The sequence below is a fragment of the Chlorocebus sabaeus genome, chromosome 2 (genome assembly GCF_047675955.1).
Source record: "Chlorocebus sabaeus isolate Y175 chromosome 2, mChlSab1.0.hap1, whole genome shotgun sequence".
In the NCBI taxonomy this organism is placed as follows: domain Eukaryota; kingdom Metazoa; phylum Chordata; class Mammalia; order Primates; family Cercopithecidae; genus Chlorocebus; species Chlorocebus sabaeus.
Genome location: NC_132905.1, coordinates 76,553,604 through 76,580,701, shown reverse-complemented (window position 1 = coordinate 76,580,701; position 27,098 = coordinate 76,553,604). Strand labels below are relative to the sequence as shown.

The following is a 27,098-nucleotide window of genomic DNA, read 5'->3' as shown; positions in this document are numbered from 1 at the left end:
TAATAATAATAATAAATTGTAGCCATTTTATTAAACTGAAGTTCAGGAAGGTTAAGTGACAGCCTCAGCAACTGAACAAAGACCTGAACCCAATTCTGACTATAGAGTTTATATTCCTCTCATAATACCAATAATAGTATACTTCACTCAAATACCATATTAGATTAATTCCCTTAAATAAGAATTAAAAAATCATTTTGCAAGGTGAGGTAAAAAGTGATTTACTTTAAATAAGAATACAAAATATCTGCTTTTTTAAGAGAACCAAATCTTACGATGTAAGTAACTTTCAAAGAATAGGATTTATGAACCTAATTTTTACTCTTCTAATACTTCAAAAATTATTGAAAGGTGAAAATAGCACTTCGAACTTCAGGACACCTTCTTTTGGGAGCTGTTCGAATCTATAACAGGAAGGCAAAATATCTTTTGGCAGATTGCAGTGAAGCATTTCTTAAAATGAAGATGACATTTCGCCCAGGTATACATGTAATATTGATTTGTCTCACTCTTCTTGGTTCCCTTTTGCATTTTAATTGGGGGTGGGCTCTTTTAATATACTTCAGGGGAGTATGGTGAATGTAAACCTAGTTTTGAATGAATCTAAGTTTCCATGGTTGTCCATGGTTGAGGATAAATTGTATTCATTTCCTTGCTCTTTTTGTATGCCTGCAGGAAAAGGTTATGCTTTCCAAAACTTGTAATGTTCCTGCATATTTATGTAAGACATATACTTAAAGCCACTACACTTGCATAAGAAACTCTGATATTCTGTTTTTAATGGGTCAGTTAGTTTGTCATGCCTGTTTTTGCCTTTATGAGAGAAATTAGAAATAGTATGATTGACAAAACAGAGATATCAGTAATTGTAATTGTTTTCAGAATTCTCGACTCCAAGCAGCATGCTACTTATGACATATCAAAAATTCCTAAGCATTCCAAAGTGTCAGAGATTTACATATGTCATAAATATAATGCCTTCAAAATTTATATAGCATCTGTTTCACTTTGAAGACATTTTTTATTTTCCACCTTGTATTATGGCTATTTAGGTATGGATCTTGCTTCTGTCACTAGTCTTCAAGCTACTTAAAGGCAAGGTCTTTGTTGTAACTGTTTTCTGAATCTCTTATAGTATCTGTCTCAGTGCCTTGCACATACCATTCCCTCAATCAACATTTGTTGAATCAGGATTGACAGATTTTTTTTAAATCTTCTTCATTTAAAATATTCATACAATCTCTACGTGGATTTATATTCATATCAAGTATGGTTCATTTGTTCATTTTTGTTTTTACATATTCCACAAATATTTATTGATTTCATACTTTGTACCAACCACTATGTTAGGCTCTGGGATACAAAGACAAACAAACAAGATAAGTAAGATCCTTTTCAGTCAGGTGAGGAAATAAAATAATTAAAGTATTTTAAAAACTTATTATAGTAATTGTCAATTGTAATTGTGCTATAAAGGAAAATAAACAGAGTGCTACAACAGAAAATAACAGAGAAGTTCGCTTTAGTTAAAATAATTGGGAAAAGCCTTTCTAAGAGGATAGAATTCAAGCTCAGACTTAAAAAATGAGAACTACCCAGCCATGTAAAAAGTCACTGAGGGAATAGCATTCTAGGCAGAGGAAACTGCAAGAGCAAAGGTCTTGAGGTGGAAAAATGCTTGACTTTTTCAGGGAACAAAAAGGCTAGTATGGTCAGTATGGTGAATGTCATTAGATGATCCGTGATAGGTTTGTAGAGCTACAGAGGCTCCAATTCCAAATTTTGATTTTATTAAATGCACTGGAGAAGTCACTAAGTCATTATAAGTTTTAGAGACATCTAATCTGATTAGTTTTTTGAAATATTACTCTGTCTGCTTTATAAATAATGGACTACAGAAGGGTAGGAGTAGATGGAGGAAAACTAGTTAGAATATGCAGTAGTCCAGTAAAAGAATATGGAGTTAGTTGGGAGTTCTTTCTTTTATATAGCATTGCTGCTTATTGAGTGTGATTTTTTATTCTTTTCAGGACTGGTTGACCTTCCAAAAGAGAATTTTAAAGCATCTTACAATGCTATCACATTGCCAGAAGAATTTCATGATTTTGACACCCAAAATATGAAGTAAAATATTTTATTTATTTTCTTTCGATTTTCGATTTAATTTTCTTGATATTTTGTTTTTATATTTAAATTTCATTGAGGCAAATGGAATGTAGTTAACAACTGAACAAGTATAGATGTGATTGATAAAGACTTATATTTGGTATAAAATCCCAAAGTACAACAAAAGTGTGTCATTATATTGAATATAGTTTGCAATATTGACAGTATATTCATCTATTCATTCAGTAAATATTCACTGGGTGCCTTCCATATGCTGGAAACTGTTCTAGGCACTGAGGAGATAGCAGTGAATTAAACATAGCTGCTGGCCTCATGGATCTTAAATTTTAGTTGGGGTGGATAATAAACAAACAAATAAATGTATGTCAGGAGATGATCAACATTGTGAAGAGAAATAGAAAATGAAATAAGTAAACAGTAAGACAGGAAAGACTTTTCTGAAAAGGTAAGAACAGAAATCTGAAGGAGATAAAGGAACAAATCAGTAATGTGGGGGAAGAATATTCTAGGAAGAGCAAGTAGAAAGGCCCTAAAGCAGAATACACTGGACATTTTCAAGGACCAGCAAGGAGGCAAGTGAGACTCTAGTGGAGTAAATGAGGGGCTGAGTGGTAGGAGATGAAGTCAGAGAGGTAGCAGGAGACACAGATGATGTAGGGTGTGATACACTACAGTGGGACTTTTATTTTACTCAGGGAGCACAGGAAGGTTTTGAATAGACGAGTGACGGGATCTGACTTGATTTCAATATCATCTCTCTGGCTACTTACTCTAAGAGGAAAGGGAGGAATCAAAGAGCCCATGAGAAAGTTATTGTAGTAAGAAGTCCAGATAAGAGAATATAGTGTCTATGATCAGTTCTCAGTTTTCATCTCACTCAGGTGGTAGCAGTCAACTTACAGATATATCTGGAAGGCAAAGCCAGGAGAATTTGCTGATGAATTGCATATGGCTTTAAGAGAAAATGAAGGATGCTATATGATGTTTGGCATGAGAACAGAGTTAACACTTAATAAGATTAGGATAATCAGATTTAAAGGGGGAAGAGAGAAGGAAGTAAACTAGGTTTTGTATATAAGTTTTGGGATGACTGTTACACATCTGTTGTGGTCTAAATGCGTATGTTCCTCTAAAATTCATATATTGAAACCTAACCTTCAAGGTGATGGTATTAAGAGGTGGGGCTCTGAAACCACAATGACCTTTTAGGACAACAACAACAAAAGAATTGGAAGTGATTAGGTCATAAGATAGGTGATTAAGTCATAAGAGAAGTGATTAGATCATAAGGGCTCCACCATCATAAGTGAGATTAGTTCCCTTATAAAAGAGACCTGCAGGAGTTTTCTTGTCCCTTCCACTGTGTGAGGTCACAGCAAAAAGACACCGTCTATGAGGAACAGACCCTCACCAGACACCAAATCTGTTGGCACCTTGATCTTGGACTTCCCATCCTCCAGGACTGTGAGCAATAAATTTCTGTTGTTTATAAGTTACCCAGTCTAAGTTATTTTATTATAGTGGCCTGAATGGACTAAGACAATATCGAAGGGAGTAGGTAAGTAGTTGACTCTCTGGGTCTGAAATTCAGGAGAGAGGTCTGATGTGGATGTATGAATTTGCAAGTTGTGAGTGTATAGATGGAACTCCAACCATGGACTCTAAGAGATCCCCAAGGTAGTGAGTATACCTTTAAAAAAAAGAGAGAGAGGGATCTGAGGACTGAGTATTTGGTCATTCCCAGTAGTTAGTCTGGGATATTAGGAACAGAAAAGGAGCAGGTAGGAAGAAAATTGAGAAATAGTGATATCTCAGAGGCCAAGAGAAGAATGTATTCCATGAGGAAGGGAGTTGTCTTAGTCTGTTTGGGCTGCTATAACAAAATACCATAAACTGGGTGTCTTATTAACAATAGAAATTTAGTTATCATCATTCTGGAGGCTGAGAAATCCCAGATAAACTTGCCAGCAGATTCATCGTCTGGTGATGGCCTACTTCCTGATTCCTGATGGCAACCTTCTCACCGTATTCTCACATGGTAGAAAGATTGAGGCAGCTTTCTGGGGCCTCTTTTATAAAGGCACTAATCTTATTCATGGGAATCTGCCCTCATGACCTAATTACCTGCCAAAGCTCCCACCTCCTAATATCATTGCATTGGAGATTAGATTTCAATATATGCATTTGAGGTGAGGAAGACACAAACATTTAGGCCATAGCAAAAGTCAACATCTAAGTCAAATTCTGTTTGTTTGTGCAAGTAAGATAAGGGACTGAAAATTGACCATTGGATTTGGGAGCCTAGAGATTATTTATATACATGTATATATAATAAACTAGTGTTTATGAATAATACTATTGAGAAAATGAAAATTGTTCTTGTTTCTTCACTATATCAATGATATTTTTACAGTATCATTGTTTTCTGTTCTCATGTTTTTCTCAACCTTTTATTTCTCCATAGTGCTATTGATGTTTCAGAACACTTTACTCAGAACCAAAGCAGACCAGAAGAAATCACTCTTAGAGAAAATTTTGACAAGGATCTACTTTTACAAGCTGAGAGCTTTGGTGAGAATATTTGAGAACTCAAAATTACAAATTATAATCAATTATATTTGTATTTGTGTATTGAAACAATGCCAGTAGACGTAGCTGTAGAATGAATCTTTTGATGCGTAAATGTAATTCCCAATACATCTTTCCTTGCCTTTTCCTAGTATAGATGTCAATGCCAAGACTCAGTCTTAGGATATACTTCTATTCTCAGTGTATAACCATTTACTGAATACCTACTCTGTATCAGGTGCTATCAATAGACAGGGCAGTACCAAAATTTAAAGAAGCAGTTTCTGCCATCAAGGAGATACTGGGTGTGAGAGAGACATGTAAATAAACAGTTGTGATGGTCAACATACATACAAGATTTTATATGTATGCTGCATGAAATGCCTTCAAAATATATTTCTTCTGGTATATGATAATATCAATTGTAAAATAATGCCTTTTAAATCAGCCTGGGGGTGAGGAAGAGGAAACGCTACCACACTAAACGTATATATTGATTGTGAAACATAAACTGATTTTTAAGATGTTAAACTCTGTTTGGGCAAGGCGATTGTACTTTACTTTTAATTTTTTTATTTTTGACACAGGGTTTTGTTCTCGTTGGCCAGGTTGGAATGCATGATCATGGCGTACTGCAGCCTTGACCTGGGCTCACTATCTTCCCGCCTCAGCCTCCTGAGTAGCTGGGACTGCAAGTGCATATCACCACACTCAGCTAATTTTTTAAAACTTTTTTGTAAAGACAGGGTCTTCCTATGTTGCCCAGGCTGGTCTTGAACTTCTAGGCTCAAGCAATCCTCCTGCCTCAGCCTCCCAAAGTGTTGGGTTTACAGGCATGAGCCACTGTGCCTGGCTAGTGTATTTTAAAATGGAAGCAATATGGTGTAATTTAACTAGAGTATTTGCTCTTTTTTTCTGGCATCTACTACTCCCTGTCTTATGATATTTATACACCTCTTGTCTTGGTCTACAAACTCCATGAGGATAGAATCTGTGTAATGTTCACATTTGAATTTCCTATAGTGCCCAAAACAATGAGCATAGGAGAAAGATAGCCTGTGTCTATCTTGGTTGGGGAGAGGAGTCAAGAAAGTAATGCTTGAGTGACATCTCCAACCTCGGCTTCTCATCCTCACTCTGCTTCGATAACTCTTCCTATATCTGTAGCTGTGTTTCTCAGCCTGTGGTGAAGGACCAGTTTTCTAATTTTTGTCAATTTTCAATCTGTATTATATTTTACTTTGTAAAATACAGTAAAATGAATTATTAGAAAAATTAAAAATTTAAAAATCAAAATACAAGCCTCAAGTTTTGTTATTAGAGTCAATATATATAAAATTGCTCTGTCAAATTTCTGTAAAACTTTCTGAACATGTACTTTTATTTCTGTATTTTATTTCTTGTGGACCAATACCTGTCCCCAGATTATACTTTAAGTAGCACTGATCTCTTACTGGGTATAATCCCAGACCCAGAATTGGAACACACTGGCAAAGAAGTAATCATATTCCCTACTCCCAAGACACTCTTTACAAATTCCCCTACTATTCTTATTTGGGCCTGAAACTTTAGGATCACTTTTTTTTTTTTTTTTTTTTTTTTTTTTTTAATGGAGTCTCACTCTGTCACCCAGGCTGGAGTGCAGTGGTACTATCTTGGCTCACTGCAACCTCCACCTCCCAGGCTCAAGCGATTCTCCTGCCTCAGCCTCTGGAGTAGCTGGGATTACAGGCATGCACCACCACACTCGGCTAATTTTTGTATTTTTAGTAGAGACAGTGTTTTACCATGTTGGTCAGGCTGGTTTTGAACTCCTGGCCTCAGGTGATCCACCCTCCTCGGCCTCCCAAAGTGCTGGGATTGCAGGCATGACCCACCATGCCCGGCCAGGATCACTTTTAACTATACTTTTTGTCAGCTTCATACTAGTGCTGAGTTGTTTGTTTGTTCGTTAATTCTGAAATATCTCAGATCTTTTTTCTATTTCCTTAGCCACTGATATAGTTCACCAGTACCAAAGACCTGGAGTATTGCAATACCTTCTACAAATCTTCCTCCAGTCTCTTCCCACATTTTTTATGCCTTTGTAAGAGCAATTGTCTTTAAATTCCATTTTCAATATATCACATTCCTCTGCTTAAGTGCCTTGGGTCCCTGTGACTTACTGTATCATATACCTCTACCTATACTCAAGTCCTCTGCCAATTTATCACCTTCTTTATTTCATCAGCTTTGTTTTCCTGTTAATGTGGACTTTTTGCTCTAGTCTAGCAAGTCTAGTGTCTTTGCCACCCAACCAGTACAATTTAGTTGTTCACATTTCTGTATCTTCCTTTACAATTTTAAAAGGTGGGAAGAACATGTTCTTAGTAAATGTACAGTTTTTGGTTTGAATCTGAACTTTCTCTATTGATTTTCTGTGTGATATTGGGCAAATTGCCTAACCTCTCTCAGCCTTACTGCCCCATTTGTAAAGTTGGGATATAACTGACAACATCATATGGTTATTTCCCTTATTCCTTCCTTTAATCTTCACCAATATGTGATTTTTCTCTTCTTTAAAAACTGCTTCAAACCTAATGTCCTCTAAGAAATATTTAAAATTAATCCATCTTATTCTGGATTATAATATAAGATCAAAGGCAATGATTATTTCTTTTATGTATTTTGTGTAATCTGAGATTCTTGTGATGTTCAATGCTGAGAATATAGTGTCTTCATAAGTCTTATTCTCTGACCAATGCTGGCTTTTCCTTTGGGAGCTATCAAGCTGTACCTGGATGATGTGAATATATTCTTAGTTTTTTAAAAAGTAATTTAGTCTTTTTTTTCTGAGCAATTCTTTAATCCATTGTCATGATAGTTGTTTTTTTCCGCTCTTCCATTCTAGAAGATTTAGGTCTATAGAAGAATTTTCAATATGGGTAATACTTCATGATTTTCTTTACTGTCTAACACTAACATGGGTTGTTAGAAGGAGGAGAAGACTAACCTTGGACCTCTGGGATTTCAGACTCCTGGACCTAGAGATTCAAATCCAAGAGAGGGAAATAACTGATTTCTGGTCAAGAGCTGACTTCTGGTCCCCTGGAACTATCAGTGTAGTGTTGTGATTGTCAGGATGTAGGCTTTGGAATCAGAGCTGGATTCAGATCCTGACTCTGTCGTTTATTATATTGTGACTGTGTGCAAGTTACAAAACCTTTCTGTGCCTGTGTTACCTCATCTGTGGAATGAGAATTATAATAGTATCTTCTATTACATAATATAATACATACTATAAACACTCAGTTATTGTTAGCTGACGGGTTTTTTGTTGTTGTTGTTGTTTTTTTTTTTTTGCAGACCTGTGTCACTACCCCCTAGCATATTCAATTTCTATTGAATGAATGTTGTAAGCCCATTCTTTAATATTTTATCTATGTTTCCATTTCCGAAGATGACTGACATGTTCCTTATTTTCCAAACCTCCACTATGCATGAACAATACAAGCAATTGTCCTTAAAATACTATGAAATATACTTGGTCAAGCAGAACTTACTTACCTAAAATAGAAGAAATTATTTTCCATAGTACTTTTACCTTAGGAAGTTATTAAATTATATCACAACTATAAACTCTATGTAATATTTTGGCATTTTTTTCCATTGTATTTGAAAGGTCATTAGACTAAAAATCCAGTCTCTACTGATTAACTGAGTGACTTTAGTTGAATAATTCAAGTAAGTCTTTCAGCTATTCTCTTCATCTGTAAAATGAGGTGTTGGATGACAGGATTATGCTAGATGATATCTGAATTTCCTTCTAACTGTAAAATTCTGTGTTTCTATGAATTAGTATTAATGATATATATTTATTTAGGGGAGGAATCTGAAATTCTCAGAAGACATAGCTTCTTTGATGACAACATATTACTGAATTCCAGTGGTCCTTTAATTGAACATAGTTCTGGAAGCCTCACTGGAGAAAGATCTCTGTTCTATGACAGTGGAGATGGGTTTGGAGATGAAGGAGCTGCAGGAGAAATGATTGGTATGCTATCTGGTCATGTAGAAATAAAATATTTATTTTAATCAAATTACTACAATGTATTAGATTTATTATATCAATGTAAAATTTCAAATATGTTTTTGTGTTACGTAGGTCAATACATTTTTCATACAAGTTTTCAAAGTCTATGGCATGTTTAAACATTTAGGCTAGGCCTAAGTAAATAGCCATCTGTTTAAATATATTTTCTATAGAGGTTATGAACTACTGCTTGTTTTTATTTTTACAAATTCCTAATTCTTGGAGGGAAGAGAGTGAAGTTAGTATATTCCTTGTAAAATATACTAGACTATGTACTGGAAAACATTGTTTTCTTTAACATACATGTGGAGCAGCTAAGGTATTTTTCTAGAATTTTATATTATTATTTTATATTTATATTCATCTGCTTAAGTGCCTTGGGTCCCCATGACTTACTGTATCAAATACTTCTACCTATCCTCAAGGCCTCTACCAATTTATTGCCTTCTTTATTTTATCAGTTTTATTTGTTTTACTCTTAATATAGACTATTTCACCTTATGAAATAGTCATAGAAATCGGATAGACAAAAACTGAGAAGTCCAAATGCACGTTTTATTTATTCTTCTTATTATTATTATTGAGACGGAGCCTTGCTGTGTCACCCAGGCTGGAGTGCAATGGCACCATCTCGGCTCACTGCAACCTCCGCCATGTGGTTCAAGTGATTCTCCGGCCTCAGCCTCCTGAATATCTGGGATTACAGGAGCCTACCACAACGCCTAGCTAACCTTTTTTTTTTTTTTTTTTTTTTTGAGACGGAGTCTCGCTCTGTCGCCCAGGCTGGAGTGCAGTGGCCGGATCTCAGCTCACTGCAAGCTCCGCCTCCCCGGTTTACGGCATTCTCCTGCCTCGGCCTCCCGAGTAGCTGGGACTACAGGCGCCCGCCACCTCGCGCGGCTAGATTTTTGTGTTTTTTTGGTAGAGACGGGGTTTCACCGCGTTAGTCAGGATGGTCTCGATCTCCTGACCTCGTGATCCACCCGTCTCGGCCTCCCAAAGTGCTGGGATTACAGGCTTGAGCCACTGCGCCCAGCCAACTTTTTTTTCTATTTTTAGTAGAGATGGGGTTTCACCATGTTGGTCAGGCTGGTCTCGAACTCCTGACCTCAGGTGATCCGCCCGCCTCAGCCTCCCAAAGGGCTGGGATTACAGGAGCGAGCCACTGCGCCCAGCCGAAATGCACATGTTTTAAAGATTGTTTATTGACTTTATCAAATCTTTTTAAAAATTCTCTAGTTTACATTAAAAATCTAGTTATTCCTTTACAATGAAATGCATAAAGTAACATTAATAAATGTTTAGTGAACAAATGACAGATTCCCATCTGTATGAAAAAAGTATTCATTGTGTTTTTCAAGACAATCTATTGCAAGATGATCAGAATATCCTGTTAGAAGACATACATTTGAACAGAGAAATTTCCCTGCCTCCTGAGCCTCCCAGTAGTTTAGCAGGTAGGTTGAAATTTTCCTTTATGAGAAAGTAATGGGTACTAATGTTTAAATTAAGCCTCAGAACTTCTGAATTTAAGTAGCAATATAGTATAGTGAGAGACAAAGAGCAATGTCCTTCAGACTCTGTTAATCTGACTGTAGACAATATAAAATAGGAAATTGGATTCTGAGAAAGGTACATTGAAGGGTATTTAGCCAGGATTGGGTTTAGCATGAGAGTGCTCTGCCAAAATATTGTGCTTTTGAATTATTAAAATAGTATATGGTACATAGTAAGAAAATTTATTAACTAGTATCATTTGATAATCTACATACAATTTGAGAGAAATTATAAATTGAGGATATTTTCCCTACTTGAAATTCATATGGAAGTACCTCAGATGATTTGAGGTATTTTAGTCCGATTTTTCTTAAGAATTAAAAGTACAATTAGCCCCATTTTTGATTAGCCACAATTTTTGATGTTATATTTGCTTTCTAAAAACAATAGTAGAAATGGAAAATACAAAGAGCTAAGTAATAAAATTTTACTTATGGTTTTTTATGGGTCAACTGATAAGTATTTAACAGAATACAATTTTTTTTAGCAGACATATAGTCAAATTTTTATCAGTCATTTACTGTGGTTGCCACCACTGTTTTTACATCTGCGTGACTTTAACCCACCCTTAGATGTCTCATGTGCAAAAGGGGATGATGATACTTGACTCACTTGAATACTATGGGTCCCAGACCATATAATCTGTAAGCTTCTTCAACTCTATTAAATAAATGATTCTAAGAATTCAGATGTTCCAGTTAGTAATATAAATCTTCAGTTAGTTTATCTTTCTCTTTAATTCTCACACAGTCCTCTAGCCTGCATCCTAACTGGTTTTTTTTACAATTTCTTTTATGTGGATGTTGATTAGTTGAACCAGATAACCCAGAGTGTATATGTGTACCTGAAAATGAAAAAATGAATGAAACAACATTATTATCAACTGAAGAGGAAGGATTTACCCTTGATCCAATTGATATTTCAGGTCAGAGGCATTTATCATTTTGTTTTAATTTTTAATACACTGTTAACTTATATACTTTGAGATGTTTGAATAATCACTGAAATATTACAGGAGGTAGTCAATCTAGTACTAGCACTTGTAATACAATAGAGGAGAAGACCGTCAAGGAAATTTTAGATGATCCTTTTGAGGTAGGAAGTGGGACTCAACTCTAGAATTGGGGGTTGGACACCGGACCAGATGATGACAAGTTACAAAGTGGGTGGGGGGAGCTTTCAATCAGACCCACCCACCAGTGTGCCATGTCAATTTACTGCTGCCATGGCAACACCGGGAATTCACCCTTTTCCATGGCGATGACCCAGTGATTACTACTCCTTCCCCGCATAAACCGGCCCCCTTAATCTGCATGCAATTAAAAGTGGGTATAAATATCACTGCAAAACTGCCCTGAGCTGCTAGTCTGGGCCTACTGGGTAGCCCTGCTCTGTAGCAGCAGTCACGGTGCTAGAGCTGTAACACCACCAGAGCTTTAACACTGCCTATTCAGTAAAGCTGTTTTCTTCTACCTCTGACTTGCCCTTGAATTCTTTTCCTGGACAAAGCCAAGAACCCAGATGGGCTAAGCTTCAGTCTGGGGCTCATTTGTCCTGTATCTCTGTATCACTTGCATTATATTCAGTCCTGTTCAAACCACGTATCCAGTTTGGGAAACTGAAAAATTTTAAACTAAGTTCAATTTAGGAATGTATTGAGCCATTACTCTGTGGTGGGCATGGGAATAAAGAAGACACACACTTTTTGCTTTTAAGAAGCTTAGAAAACAATCCAGTTAGGAAGATAAATAATCATGCAAGTGAATATAATATAAGGCAGAATAAAAGGGTCAGAAGAGAGGCACAATGCCTTCTAGCATTTAACTTCAAACATCATGTTTTAGGGATAAGTAGTAAGTATGAGTCTAATATAACTACTAGTCTAATATAACTAATATAACTAGGTCATTTAGAAACATCCTAGTTTGTAGGTAGTATAATTGATGTGAATTTCAGTTTATAAACTCAGGCATGCAAACAGTAAAGCATTTTTTTTTTTTTTTAACTGAGTTTACCACTGAGCCTCTATCTCACTAGGCTGGCAGGAAATTCAGTCTGTGTAGCTTCCCTGTCTTCTTTCCATCATGTAGTTCCAGAGTTTGGGGGAAGGGTATAGAAGGTGGAAGGTGGAAGGGAACCTCTGGTTATCAGCCATACCAATTTGTAGTTCCCAGTGCTCCAGCTTACATAGCCTTGGGGATCATCACATAGCCAACCTGTCCAGTATCTTGCCTTGTTCCTGGGATTTTACTGAGGCATATCAACCAGCAAGCAGGTTCCTGTACCTTTTGGCTCCACTGATCTTGGATCTTTATCCATTCTGAGAAATCTAACCCTCTCTCCCCTTTTAGAGCTTTACTAAAGAAAAGCTTAACTTCTGCCTTCTGCCTGCTAAAATTCCCTGATGGAGTGAAATCCTATGGAACCTGCTTGGAATGTCTATGAATTTCAGTGGGAGAGGGAAAAATACACTAGACAAATACAAATTAGCATTGTAGAAAGTTATCCTATTACATAAGCATTTTAAGGAACCTCCAGATAGGTTGAATTCCCTCTTCCCCACATTTCCTCAGTTGCTCACTTAACAGGTAGATCCCTTTCTAAGCACTTCCAAGCAACACCTTACAAAATGTATCAGCTATTGGTTGCTCAGCGTAATTTTCAGAGGAGAGAAGGGATTTTCTTTCCAATGCAACACTGTATGTTGTACAGTGGTAGAAATTTCTTTTCTTTTTTGGAGATAGGGTCTTGCTCTGTTGCCCAGTCTGGAGTGTAGTGGTGTGGTCTCAGTTCACTTCAGCCTCTGTCACTCAGGCTCAAGGGATCCACCCATCTCAGCCTCCTGAGTAGCTGGGTTTACAGGTGCATGCTACCATGTGTGGCTAATTTTTGTATTTTCTGTAGAGACAGGGTTTAGCCATGTTGCCCAGGCTGGTCTTGAACTCCTGGGCCCAAGCAATCTGCCCACCTCAGCCTCTTGAAGTGCCGGGATTACAGGCATGAGCCACCGTGCCTGGCTTAGAAATTTCTTAAGTATTTAGTGTCTACAATATGATTTTAGAAAGCTGTATAACCAATCACATTTGTGCCTATTTCTTATATTTAGACATTGCTGAGAAAAGGAAAGGTAAAAAGAGGAGATTGCTCATAGATCCTGTCAAGGAGCTCAGTAGCAAAGTTATACATAAACAGCTTACTTCCTTTGCGGACACCCTCATGGTTTTGGAACTTGCACCTCCTACCCAAAGATTGATGATGTGGAAGAAGAGGGGAGGAGTGGATACACTTCTGTCAACCGCTGCCCAGGATTTGGTTCATGCTGAACTGAAAATGGTAACAGTTTCTATCCTTCTACATGACAGCAATGTCTGGTTATAAATAAATAAATAAATAATAAACACATCTTTACATACATATACAGAATTTAAACTTGCAAAGAAGTACTTCCTCATTTTGAATTAATTTTCTGGATTGTGTGTATGAATTATAGTTTTTCCTTTTTAGATATGTGCTTGTGTTTTCTTGAATTACTTTGCTGGTGCAAAAACAAAAAAACCAAAAGTGTGTATTTTTACAGTTGTTTACAAAGTGCTTTCTGTCCTCTGGCTTTAAACTTGGAAGAAAAATGACACAGAAGGATTCAGTAAGGGAAGAAGTGGGAAACCAAAATATCATAGGTGAGACTTCTTAATTCTCTTGATGTTGAGGGGAATGTTGTGGCAACAAAAATTTGATGTTTTAAATTTCAAAATGAACATGGGATCCAATTCCATGTTCTCAAGTATAAATGCTAACTCTGGAAGAGTGGTTGAACTTAAATGAAATTATTACTTCAGTATTGCATTTTTCTGCATTTTGGATTAATTTTTGTCCCAGAGATTTCATTAAAAAGATGAAGTATACATACTATGTAAACCATTCTTACTATCACTTTTTCTACCTCCTTCACTCTCAAAGGCAGTACTCAAAAATCCTCAAAAAAGAAAATCTTTCTATCTAGCAAGATAATGTTTCAATGTAAAACAACTAACATGAAAAGTCATGTAAGGATAAGAACAGCACTTAATACAGTTAACTTGAGACGAGTATTTCTGTCTACCCAAAGGCACATGGAATATTAATAATTACTGATTATTATCATGATAATTATAAAGTAATAGTAAAACCAATTGATGTGATGAGGGAGCCTCCACTTCCTGATCACCCTTCCTGAAGGCATTAAATCTACTGAACGATATACCACAATGGGCTTGAATTATCCATGTTGTCTTGTGAGTGAATGTGTGAGAGTGTGTGTAGAGGAGATGGTTGGCAGAGAATGGGGAGTGGAGTTGATAAAGAGACAGAGGACAGGAAAGGGAAGATACATATGTGAGACTTGGGAGCAATAAGAAAGTTTGTGTATCCTTTGCTTAAATTCTTGGATCCCAAGGTGTCTGTCAGAAGTTTTCTTTTGTTACAACCATATCACAATTCAAGTTTGAAAGATATTTTGGTGAAATTGTCTTTATTTCCTTGATAATTTAGAGACATTCATGATGCAAGAGCCAAATTCCCAGCAAGAGTTAAGTAAACCTCAAACTTGGAAGGATGTGATTGGTGGATCTCAGCATAGCTCTTATGAGGATACCAATAAACATATTAACACTGAGGTAAGTTATCCAGAGAGAATCATAAAAATATTTTATTTTCTACAGATATAGTAAAGGAATGTTGGGACTCTGGTATATTTTCTTACATTTGTATATTCATATTTCATTTTAAGTTGTTTTGCAATTTGTTTACTAAGTAGCAGGGTAAAACATGATTTTCTTCTACAGAATTTTTCCAGGAGTTTAGGATGTAAATCGCAAGATAAGGTGGTTTCATACTGAACTAGTATTTTGCATGATACGTTAAATCAATGATTGTCTCTAGGTAAACCTGGTTATATGCTGAGAATCCTACTAGGCCTCATATTCTTTGTGTCATGGAATGTTTTAGAACTGCAGCCAGTATACCTGAGTTTTGCTTCTCATCGTAAATTCACCCTTACATCTCTAAGAATAATATATTTTAGACCCACCCATTACTTTGGCCTTGAATCTGAAAGACTTATCTAAAGATTTATAACCAAAACGAAATTTTAAAAACTTTTTAAGATATAATTTTTTATTTGAAAAACATTACTATTTGAAAACATAATTGGAAATAATTGCTTTGAAATATTTTCTCAATTATTTTATTGATTGTACAAATATAAATATTATAGCCATACCAGATAAAAATAAACCAGTGTTTTTCTGGTCTGTTCCATTATCACTGTATTTTGATAACCACTCAGGGAATTCAAAGTCAACCCATGTTGAAACTGAATGCCCTTGGAAAGAAAGACAATTTCACAGTGCATTCAAACAGAAAGTATTTTACTAAATATTTAATAATATACTGGATATTGAGATACTGGGTTGCCAGTACTACTCTCTCCCTCACTTGGGCTCAGGCGTTTCTTAAAGTGTACCTTCCGAAAATTATGATTAGGTAAACCTGTTTAGTTTATGATATTTTGGAAGGAAAATATAACTGCACTTATCATAGATATAACAAGATAGATTGTCCCATGGGCTTGAAGTAGAGAGAAGAGAGATTGATGTACCAGTTCTTTTGAACCTTTACTCCTTTCCCTATGTTTATGCTTTTTCAATTCTACTCTTATTTTGCTTCCAAAAATGGTTAACAAATGAGAAATATAGTCACGCATGGGAGCACAAGAACAAGAAGGGACAAGAAAATATTGATTCTGATGAATCATTTTCAAATTTTCATAAAACAGAATTTTTATATATCATAACTGCAAAATTGAGAGTATCAGAAAGATTGAATATTCATAGAAATTGAAAGAGAAAAACAAGGCTTCACAAACATGTTTATTAAAGAATAAAATGTAACTCCTTATGTTTACTAACAATTTTTAAAACTGAGTTAAAAAGCAAGTAAACTATCTTAGAGGAGGCCCTTAGTCAAGACTGGGGAGAATACCTGGGGAATGAAGCTTAGAGACAGGTTGAAGATGAAAAGGGATTGACAGCTTCTATAGCAATGAGAAGGGAAGGAGATGATAGGGACTAGGAAATTTCTGTCTGTCTCTTTTTCTTTCTTCCTTTATGTCTTCACTCCCCTTCCAGCAGACAGGTCCTTCTTCCCTTTTGCCCGTGACAGCTCCAGCAGTGGTGGCAGGAATCCTATCATGGTCCTCAGTAGGGATATTAATATCCCTTTCCTCACTCTCACTCCCTCTCTGCTTGCCTATTGCAGATCTCTTTCCTCTGCCACCTGGTATTGGCATGAGAATAGAGGTAGGGGAGTGGGGCTAGATAAAATGCTTCAAAGCAAAGTGGTCTCAGTAGCACAGCAGTAGAGACTTTTAATGTGAGGCCTGCAGTAGAGAGGGAAAAAGAAAGGAAAAGGATAGGAAACAAGGAGGGAAGGGGCATGCAAGTTCTTCCTTTATGGGAGGCATATGGAAAACAGTAACATTTAAGTCAAAGACTGCCTATCTGGGATATTTCAGAGATAATATTTTGAGAATGTGGGTAGTATTTTAAATTAGTTTGAGAAATGAGCGTTCACGTGATTAAAGCATTTAACAAAATTAGATTGTTCCTGTATAACCACTGTCAGATTTACCTAACTTTCCCTAATTTGCTTCAGCAGGATATTGTTGAAATGGTGTCTTTAGCTGCTGAGGAATCATCTGTAACGAATGACTTATTTGCACAAGAAATTGAATGTAGTCCAGTTGAATTGGTAAATATATGTATAGTCTTGGGGATGTTCTTAAAAACTTCATTCCTAAATATTTTTAACACCTTATTTATCTGAAACTTGGCTTTTAAAGCTGTCATGTTACTTTCTGAATTTATAATTTAAATTTGTGATTACAACAGAGATGTTTGTGAATAGTTTGATAAAATATTCTGAATTGCTCTGATTTTTTGTCTTTCTTTAATTTCTTTTGAAACTTCAAATACTTTTAAGGGAAAATGTGAGATTTTTGTACTTATCAAAAGTAGTGACAGGATTTAAAATGTTGAGAATCACTGTTTTAAATTATTGGTATAACATTTCTAGAGAGACAGAACTATATTAAGAGTATGGCCTAGTGCATTTGAAATTTTATCTTATTTACAACAAAAATTGTAGGCAATTTTTCCTTTAACATTATGTGGCACGAGGCTTTTATCTATACAAGGGTTCTGGAAATTTGAAACAAAATCATCTGGTAGTCAGAGGGCCACATGTCAATAGCAAAGACAGAAGTCAAATCTGATTTACCTGACTCCCTGCTTGTTAACTGTCTTATTTCTCTGGTCTTGTCCCAGCGTACTGAAAACATTTTTAAGATTGTAAAGAATTTTAGTAAAAGTTTTTTAGTAAATAATATAAAAACACCCAGTAAGCCTGATATTAATTTGTTTCTATAAAATTATCTATATAATGAGTTCCAAGACTATTTGATTGTTTTTCATAAAAGGAAAAGAGACTGAATTCTCTAGATAATCTAGGGCAGAATAAATTACCTGAACTTTTTACCTGAAGTATCCAAACAGCTGAGCCAGAAGTGGTTGATTCATTCTTGCTATTCGCTTTGCTTTTATAGATGTAGGTTATTTTCATACATGGTCAAGCAAACCACAACACAGCACAAGTTCAGCTGTTTTAATAATCCACTGGGCTTTCTACACAATAGATTCAGCTGTAGGGTGTCCAGATAGATCAAGTAGACAGGCTTTAGCAGAATGCACAGACTATTTCTTCTGAGCCTTTCTCTGGTTAGTTTAGTTGTGCATTATAGGTGAAGCGAGAGTCTCATGGACCTTTAACAAAGAGGTTTTTACATTTCAAAAACTGCATTTGTTTATTTAACAATAAAATAAACATTAATAAGTGGGTGTCCTCATTTATCCAAGGACAGACCAGAAAAGAATAATCATAAATTGTAGCTGAAGGGATTTGGAAAACTCTCCAGAATAAAGTGACCATATTTTCAAATTAGTCTCTTTGGGATATAAGAAAGCATATAGCATAGGCAGGCCCAGGAAGCTGGTATAGTTGGTGGAAATGAGGACTCAGTAGTTCCCAGGCTGAGTCAAAGAGTCCCTTTAGCCTCACATGATTTAAAATGTCATGCAGAATATTCTGGTGCTTTCTGTAGTTGTCTTGGAGTCTATGAAATTGAAAGCACTTTTAGCAAGTGTCTGGGCTCCTATACATGAAGGCTAGACAAACGGTGGACATGTGATGAGAGTGACAGATGCTTTTGGGACGCATGGTCAGAATTAGCTTAGGAAAAATTATAAAGTAGGCCAGATTTGTGCCACTTCCCTTCCCCCAACCCCCTGTAAGCCTACTCTTTTATCAGATTCATGAACACCTTTCATATGCCCAGTTTCTGCTCTAATATCATAAGGTGTTAGTTTGTAAGGGATTAGAATAAATTCTTGCAAAGAATTTCAACTTTACCATTTTTAAATATTGAGGTATTTCTGAAAGTGGTTAAGACTTAAATACCAAAAAAACCCCCCAAAAAAACAGAAAGAATTTATTTAGATAACCATGACAGACAATCAGGCAGTGGGTTAATCTTTTTTGGACAAGGCATCTCGAAATCTGAAAGATTTCTAACCCAATTGTACACAAACTACTAGACAGCAGTTATGTTTAGAGCTTCCATTACCAGGTAAGTTCAGATAAAGGTCTTTACAATGCAGAAATAGCTATATGTTTACTCCTGTCAACTAAGTTCAGATTGACCAGAACTAGGATAGCCCTAGGCAAAAGTTGTTGTCTTTGCTAATTTTACTTTTCAAAGTAACTGAAAGGCCCTGGGCACATTACCAAATAAAGATGGCAGAATCTCCTATTTTGGAGCCTCTTATCAGAAGACACCCTGGAGAGTATAGGTATAATTGTGCAAAGGTGGTTTATATTTGTATGTTAGCCTTATTCTCTTTATAAATAATAAAGACTATAAGCTCTTTATTTGGCAGGACCCATTGTAAAAATTGTGTTTCTTGTAGAAGCTAACACTATGATTGGTGAATAGTAAGCGTTTAGTAAAATTTGCTTAAATTAAATATTTTATTTATCAGTCATTCAAACAGGAGTCATTGAGGAATGAAGAAAATATTGAGACAGAAAGATGGAATCGAAGAATACTTCAGTTGTTAAATCGTTTACGGGTAAGATGCTAGGGTTTGTCAACCCTATTTTTATTTTAAAAAATAAGTAAATACTGACTTCAAGCTTCTAGATATTAATGAAAACGCAGTAATTTTCCTTATTTTTTTGAGGCCACATCCCACTAGAGTGCGATGATTTTCAGTAGTATACCCAGGGCTAAATATAGAAGTTTGGTTTTGGTGCCTGCATATTCTAATCAACTTCTTACCCACACTCATACCCTTAGATATCTATCTATTCTGTATCCCATTCTCATTTTTAGCAGGATACCAACTAATTCTCAACATGAAACTTAGTTGATAGCAGTTCAAGAGTGACAGCTCAGATAATTTTTGAATTTAATTTATATTTTTATCAAAATAATACATGCATATTATTTTAAAAGTTCCATAGCACCATGCAATAAGGCTGAAAAGGCAGAAAGGCCTTTGTCCTACCCCTCCTTTCCCTAAGTCCTGCTCACCAGAAGCAACTACATTAAGCTGCTTCTTTTAGTATTTATATCTATAATCTTTTTTTTTTTTTTTTTTTTTTTTTTGAGACGGAGTCTCGCTATGTCACCCAGGCTGGAGTGCAGTGGCGCGATCTCGGCTCACTGCAAGCTCCGCCTCCCGGGTTTACGCCATTCTCCTGCCTCAGCCTCCGACTAGCTGGGACTACAGGCGCCCGCCACCACGCCCGGCTAGTTTTTTGTATTTTTAGTAGAGACAGGGTTTCACCATGTTAGCCAGGATGGTCTCGATCTCCTGACCTCGTGATCCACCCGCCTCAGCCTCCCAAAGTGCTGGGATTACAGGCTTGAGCCACCGCGCCCGGCCTATATCTATATTCTTAATAAACATGCTTTTAGTGCTCTTTCTTGGTATTTCAGCTTTAAACTTTACTGAATTCTTCTGACAGAAAACAAAAGTTTAACTTAGTTACCTTCCCCTCCCTACTATACTTTTAGCATAGTGTTATGTGTTTACAGTGTTATATTTGTAATAGTTATGATGCAGGTTTGATTGTGACAGGAAGCCAAAATATTAATGACTTTAAAAAGATAGAAGTTTGTTTATCTCTCAGGTAAAGGTTCAATCTGGTATGGCAGCTATGCTCACAAAGTTGTCAGGGACCCAGGTTTCCCTTGTCTTCTCAAGATCCAAAATGGCTAACTACCTACCAGGTCTGTACTCCAATCAGCAGCAAAGTTTCCTTTAACTGTACAACCCAGAAATTGTATCACTTTTTTTTTTTTAAATTTTTTTTTTTGACACGGAGTCTCGCTCTGTCGCCCAGGCTGAAGTGCAGAGGTGCGATCTCTACTCACTGCAAGCTCCGCCTCCCGGGTTCACGCCATTCTCCTGCCTCAGCCTCCCGAGTAGCTGGGACTATAGGCGCCCACCACCGCGCCCAGCTAATTTTTTGTATTTTTAGTAGAAACGGGGTTTCACCATGGTCTCGATCTCCTGACCTCGTGATCCCCCTGCCTCGGGCTCCCAAAGTGCTGGGATTACAGGCGTAAGCCACCGCGCCCAGCCAGAAATTTTATAACTTTTAACGCTTCATTGACCAGCACTTAATCACATTACTGCATCTAGCTGGGAAATGTAGTCTTTATTTGGTAAGCTTAGTCCCAGCTAATAATTCCGTTACTATAGAAGAAGAGAATGGAAATTAAAGGACAACTAGCAGCTGCTGCCATAAATACTATATAAAAATTAGTTTACATTGAAGCTTCATAGCGTGATTACATTTCTTGTCAAGTTTATGATTGTTTTGTCATTAGGCTTTTTTCAAGTTAATCATTACCTCATTTTTTTTCATTTGCTCAGTCTATAAACCCATTTTAATTACTTTTCCAAGCTCAGACAATATGACCAAACTCTGACAAAAATACCATTTTTATGGTTTTATAATATTTTATAATATCTCTTATCAAGTGATCCATCAGTTCCTTTTTTTCTCCTTAAAGGTATCTCTCTGGGGGTTCACCATCCTCTTGTTCTGATTGATACAAACTAGTTGCTCTTTAGGTCTGCTCCATAGTTTTTGTCTTGGGATATTGCTTTGTCATAAACATGAGAATTTGTCTCTTTCCTGTATGTATTATTTCGTCTGTGGTTTTGGGTGCTTTGATCTTCCTTTATCTTAAATTTTTTGGTGATTAACATCCTTTCATGATTTCCTGAGATAAATAGTTCATAAGAGATAGAGACCCTCCATACCAGCCTGAGCATTTCTTTTACCTTTAACGTGACTGTCTCTAGACATAAGTTGAAAATATATTTCTCTCAGATGTTGAAGGCTTTGTAACATTGCCAAGATTCTTGTGATGTTATTGAGAGGTCAGATGTTGCCTTAATTGGTGATCCTTTGTAAGAAATCTTTATTTTCTTTCTGGAAGCTTTTGATCTTTTATTATTAATATTATTATCCCTGGCACTCTGGAATTTCATGATGTGCTTTGGGTTTTTTTTTCTTTCACTTGTTGTGCCTACCATGTAGTGTGTTCTTTTATATGGAAAGTTCATGTTCCTGAGTTTTAGAAAATTTTTTAAAAATTCTTGAACTTTCTCCTTATTACTGTTATTTTTTAAAGTTTTTCATAGAGTCAAGGTCCCACTGTGTTGCTCAGGCTGGTTTCAAACTCCTGGCCTCAATTTCCTTGTTATTTATCTTCCTGAAGGGCCAATGGGTCAGATGTTGGATGTCCTGAACTGCTCCTTTAATTTTAAAAACATCTTTTATCCTCTATATTAGTTTCCTTTTATTTGTGTTTTTCTCCTCTCTAGATTTCTTCAACTTTGTCTTCTAGACTTCACTGAATTTTTACATCTGCTTTCACCTTTTTGTTTTCCAGGAGTTTTTTTCTTGTTTACTAACCTTTTGTTTTATAGCATCACGATATTTTTATTTAATTATTTAATTAGGTTTTTAAGCAGCTTTGTTGAGATATTATTAACATACAGTAAACTATTTCTATTTAAAGTATGCATTAGATAAGTCTTGACATATGCATACAACTGTAAAACCTTCACCACAATCAAGGAGTAAACATATCTCAAACCAGAAAAAGTTTCCTTGTGCCCCTTGTGAATCCCTCATTTGCATACCTTCAACTGGCACCTCCATTCCCAAGCAACCACTGATCTGCTTCCTCTCACTATTATCCTAGCCATTTTTCATGGATACAATGAAAAACTTCTTAACTTCAGAGATTGCACTTCTGCTCCCTGCATTATCTTTCCTTAGTGATGTTCTTGAATGCATTCCTTTTTGCTGTTTAATATTAGAGATTTTACTCAAATATCTTGTAGATCCTAGGATTATCTGTTTTTATTTAAGATAGAGACACCAAAAAACTGATTGGAAGTTATATACGCATGAAGGCTTGTAGACTTATGGTCTTTATACTGAGGTCATTGGGTGGCACCCCTCACCTTCCCCAGATTGTATTATGTAACTGGGTTTTGTTCTCCCTTAGAATAGTTGGCTTTTCCAGAGTAATCTTTAAGTCTACTGCCTAGGACATGTAAGCACGATGCCAGTAGCTCAGGAACCAAAAGGAGATAAAGGAGAGGCTGGTTATCTCACTGTTCAGAGTGTAGAATTTCCCTTAATCCCACTGTTTGTGGCATGACACTTCACCATCCACAGCGCTAGTGCCTTAAGTCCAAAGCCTCAATGCTTGGTATCTCCAGAAGGGCAACGTCACACCTTCTACTATGTGAGTAGTGGTCTCTGATTCTGTGAGGTGGTGGAGTGGACAGAAGGGCTAACTGTTCCTAAGTAGATTCTCAAGGAATTCTCCTATTTTCAGCTTAATCCCTCTCCCCAGTTTATGATACACTGATGTCTCCAATTCCTGAGCTTTTCCAGGGTACTGTATCTCACTCAGATCGGCTTGCTTTTTGCTGGCTTCCCCTCTGCCAGCATTTAGGATTCAGTTGTCTCTATTCTACTAAGTCAGTTATGTCTTCCACTTTCTTTGTCTTTGTCTCCTTCCTTTGTCACTTTTTCCTTCTTTACCTTCATTTCAGAAAGGTTTCTGAAGGGAACACAAATAAACACTTATGTTTAATCTTGCATATTTGTCCCTTTAGGGTTTTTCAAGAGAATTCTTGAAATTGAAAAAGCTGTCCTTATTCTCTCCTGGGAGGAAAAAGCCACCCAATTCTCATCTTTTCTCTCAAGGCAGGGAATAAATGTAGGCTGGATATGCCATCTTTGAAAGGTTACTCACCCTGGGCTACACCTTTGGTTAAGATAAAGTATAATAATGTATTTAATTTGTTAATTTGTTGAATGTTATAGACAAGCAAAACCTTGTATATGGTATTTCTAAATATGCTTCACAACTATCCAAGGAGTATGATGCTCCTAGGGACATTGGCCAGTATTCACTACAGTGTTTCTTTCTTTTTTTTTTTTTTTTTCTTTTTTTGAGATGGGGTCTCACATCACCCATGCTAGAGTGCAGTGGTGTGATCTTGGCTCACTGCAACCTCTTCCTCCCGGTTTCAAGCAATTCTTCTGCCTCAGCCTCCCAAATAGCTGGGATTACAGGCACATGCCACCATGCCCAGCTCATTTTTGTATTTTTAGTACAGACAAGGTTTCACCGTGTTTGCCAGACTGGTCTGGAATTCCTGACTTCAAGTGATCCGCCCTCCTTGGCCTCCCAAAGAATTACAGGCGTGAGCCACCACACCTGGCCACACTGCAGTATTTCTAACTAAAAAATTATACTTCTCTAGGAATCTGATTCCAAATCTTAGTCTTCATGAAAAGAATTATCTTCATCCGTAATTAAAATACTTTATTGTACCTCAGTTATTTTCAGTAGGTGCACAGATGTCATATAGTGAATCCGACATCTTTTTAATCTGTGCAAAGAAATTGGGAGTTGTTTACATAGTCATAATCCCCTGACACTGAAACTAGAGTTGTTTATAGTCAACACCAACACTAGTACCTTTAAGTAGAAGAATACTGATAGGCTGATCATTTTCACTGTATTTGAAGCCTCCCAAAGTCCTGTGGATTTTTTTTTTTTTTTTGTCTCTGCAAATATAGATTAATTGCCCTTTCCACAGGAGCCATTTATGTTAACATCCATTTTAAAAAGATCTAACATTTGTATAATACATTACAAATTTGTATAACACTTTGGAATTCTTTTGCATGCGTGTTCTTCATGAACCAAGCTTGTGTACAGTGACTTGTTTTGTTTTTATGTTTACTAAGGAGTCATTTCCCTTCTTCCACTTAAGGATTTTATAGTCATTTATCCAAAATGTTAATATTTTGTTGTTCATTATGCATTTATAGCTGGCTTTACTTCTAACGATCTTGTTTCCCTTTTCTTTTTTCTTTTCTAACTATTTTCCCAGGAATCTAACAAGATGGGAATGCAGTCCTTTAGTCTGATGAAGCTCTGTAGAAATAGCGACCGAAAACAAGCAGCTGCCAAATTTTATAGCTTTCTTGTCCTAAGAAAACAGCGGGCTATCGAGCTGAACCAGAGTGCTCCCTATGCAGATATTATAGCTACAATAGGACCAATGTTTTATAACATGTGAAGGAAACCCAGACATATAGATTTATGTCATCACTAGAATTTCTGTGTAGATTGTTCCATTTAATGCAGAAGCCATCTGGAAGCAGCTGAAGGTCTGATCCCTTTCATAGATAGGCTGACCTATTTCCTCTCTGTAGTTCAGAATAATCATAGCTAGAATTGGAAACCTACATGCTTACAAAGAAATACTTTAAATTCTGTTTTGTTTTGTTTTTTGTTTTTTTAAGGCCAAAGGCCTCACTATGTTGCCCAGGCTGGACTGGAACTCTGGGCTCAAGTGATTCTCCTGCCTCAGCCTCCTGAATAGCTGGGACTACAGGCACATGCCACCATACCTGGCTCAGAAATACTTAATTATAGCTAAGTAATTTTTTTTTTTTTTTTGAGACGGAGTCTCGCTCTGTCACCCAGGCTGGAGTGTAGTGGCCAGATCTCAGCTCACTGCAAGCTCCGCCTCCCCGGTTTGTGCCATTCTCCTGCCTCAGCCTCTCGAGTAGCTGGGACTACAGGTGCCCGCCACCTCGCCCAGCTAGTTTTTTGTATTCTTTTAGTAGAGACGGGGTTTCACTGTGTTAGCCAAGATGGTCTCGATTTCCTGACCTCGTGATCCGCCCGTCTCGGCCTCCCAAAGTGCTGGGATTAGAGGCTTGAGCCACCGCGCAGCCAGTTAAGTAATTTTTTTAACTTAGCTGATTTGAATATATAGCATTTATCATTTCCCTGACTTGAATGTTGCATTTAGCATACATTTAGGATGCATTTTTAAAATGCTATATGTTTTTGACAAACATTCAAAGATGTTTCTTAAAAGGCTATTTTACATTGGAGTATTTACTTGAATTTTGTGGGGTTAATGATGAAAACTTCCTTATTTCTACACAGACAGTTTATTTGATTGCAATGCATATCATCCTTGATTTGACCTAATGCTATGGTTTTTAATCCAACATTTTAAAATTGAAGAGTTACAAAGCTCATCTTTGCTTTAAATTACCTGTGTGGGTTTTAGTCTATTTATAGGTCATTTAACCTTTTTATTTACTATTTAATGAGTATTATAATCACCATTAATGTGTCAGCAAAACTAAATCTGCTTTTTATGTTTAAAAAAATTAGCAGACACTTGTTCCGCATGTTGTTTGCAACTACAGTCTGAGTAAAGATCACCAAAATAAATGTTCTTTTGCTTGGCATTTACCGAACATTTTTGACATTAAAACTGTTGTTTTCTTTTTTTCTTAATCGAAATTTGAGTTAGGACATTTTCATATTATGCTCTGTGAGCGCCATCATACACTGTAAAGTGAAGCCTATGGCACTCATTAAAATGTTGTTGTATATGGAAATATGCTGCAAACAACAAATTCTAAATAGCCTCTCTAAATGTATTAACTATAAATTTTAAATGGCAAAATTGCCTTTTTAAAATTTCTTTTATTTTTTAAATTAACATACAGAAAAATTGACTTCTTAATTTTGATGCACAGTTCTGTGAATTTTAACATATGTATAGAGTCCTGTAACCATCTCCACAATTAGGATTCCAGCAGTAACATCACCCTAAAAAATTCTCTGTGTTATCCCTTTGTAGTAACACCCTTCCCCCATATAACATCTGGCAACCACTCTTCTCCATGACTACACTTTTGTCTTTTTGAAAATGTCATAAAAATGGAATCATATAGCATGTAACCTTTCGATACTGGCTTCTTTCACTCATACAATGTCTTTGAGATTCGTCAAGTGGTTGCATGTGTCAGTGGTTTGTTCCTACTTATTGCTGAGTAATATTCTGTTGCCTAGATATACCACAGTTTATCCATTTACCCATTGAAAGATATTTAAGTTGTTTCCAGTTTTGACAATTATTAATAGAGCTTCATACATTTGTGTACATTTTTGTGTAGATACAAGTTCTTATTTGTTTAGGGTAAATATCTAGAAATGGGATTGCTGGGTCATATAGCATGTATATGTTTAACTTTAGAA

General features: G+C 36.3%; 1 protein-coding gene across 3 annotated transcripts in view; it reads left to right on the top strand.

The window, feature by feature from the left end:
• Positions 1 to 26,312, top strand: part of LOC103215919 (double-strand-break repair protein rad21-like protein 1) — a 30,073-nt gene extending 3,761 nt beyond the window's left edge. The window contains exons 3-14 of one of the 3 annotated variants that reach the window (XM_037995070.2): positions 352 to 481; positions 2,031 to 2,124; positions 4,592 to 4,698; positions 8,558 to 8,728; positions 10,129 to 10,224; positions 11,136 to 11,249; positions 13,431 to 13,657; positions 13,902 to 14,001; positions 14,852 to 14,976; positions 17,018 to 17,110; positions 19,456 to 19,545; positions 24,922 to 26,312. In XM_037995070.2, coding sequence (XP_037850998.1) covers positions 352 to 481; positions 2,031 to 2,124; positions 4,592 to 4,698; positions 8,558 to 8,728; positions 10,129 to 10,224; positions 11,136 to 11,249; positions 13,431 to 13,657; positions 13,902 to 14,001; positions 14,852 to 14,976; positions 17,018 to 17,110; positions 19,456 to 19,545; positions 24,922 to 25,110 — 1,536 coding nt within the window. In that variant the 3' untranslated portion in view covers positions 25,111 to 26,312. Of the gene's footprint in view, positions 1 to 351; positions 482 to 2,030; positions 2,125 to 4,591; positions 4,699 to 8,557; positions 8,729 to 10,128; positions 10,225 to 11,135; positions 11,250 to 13,430; positions 13,658 to 13,901; positions 14,002 to 14,851; positions 14,977 to 17,014; positions 17,111 to 19,455; positions 19,546 to 24,921 lie in introns of all 3 variants that reach the window. The other 2 variants (XM_037995069.2, XM_037995072.2) reach the window with 2 other exon arrangements.
• The last annotated feature ends 786 nt before the right edge of the window (positions 26,313 to 27,098 follow it).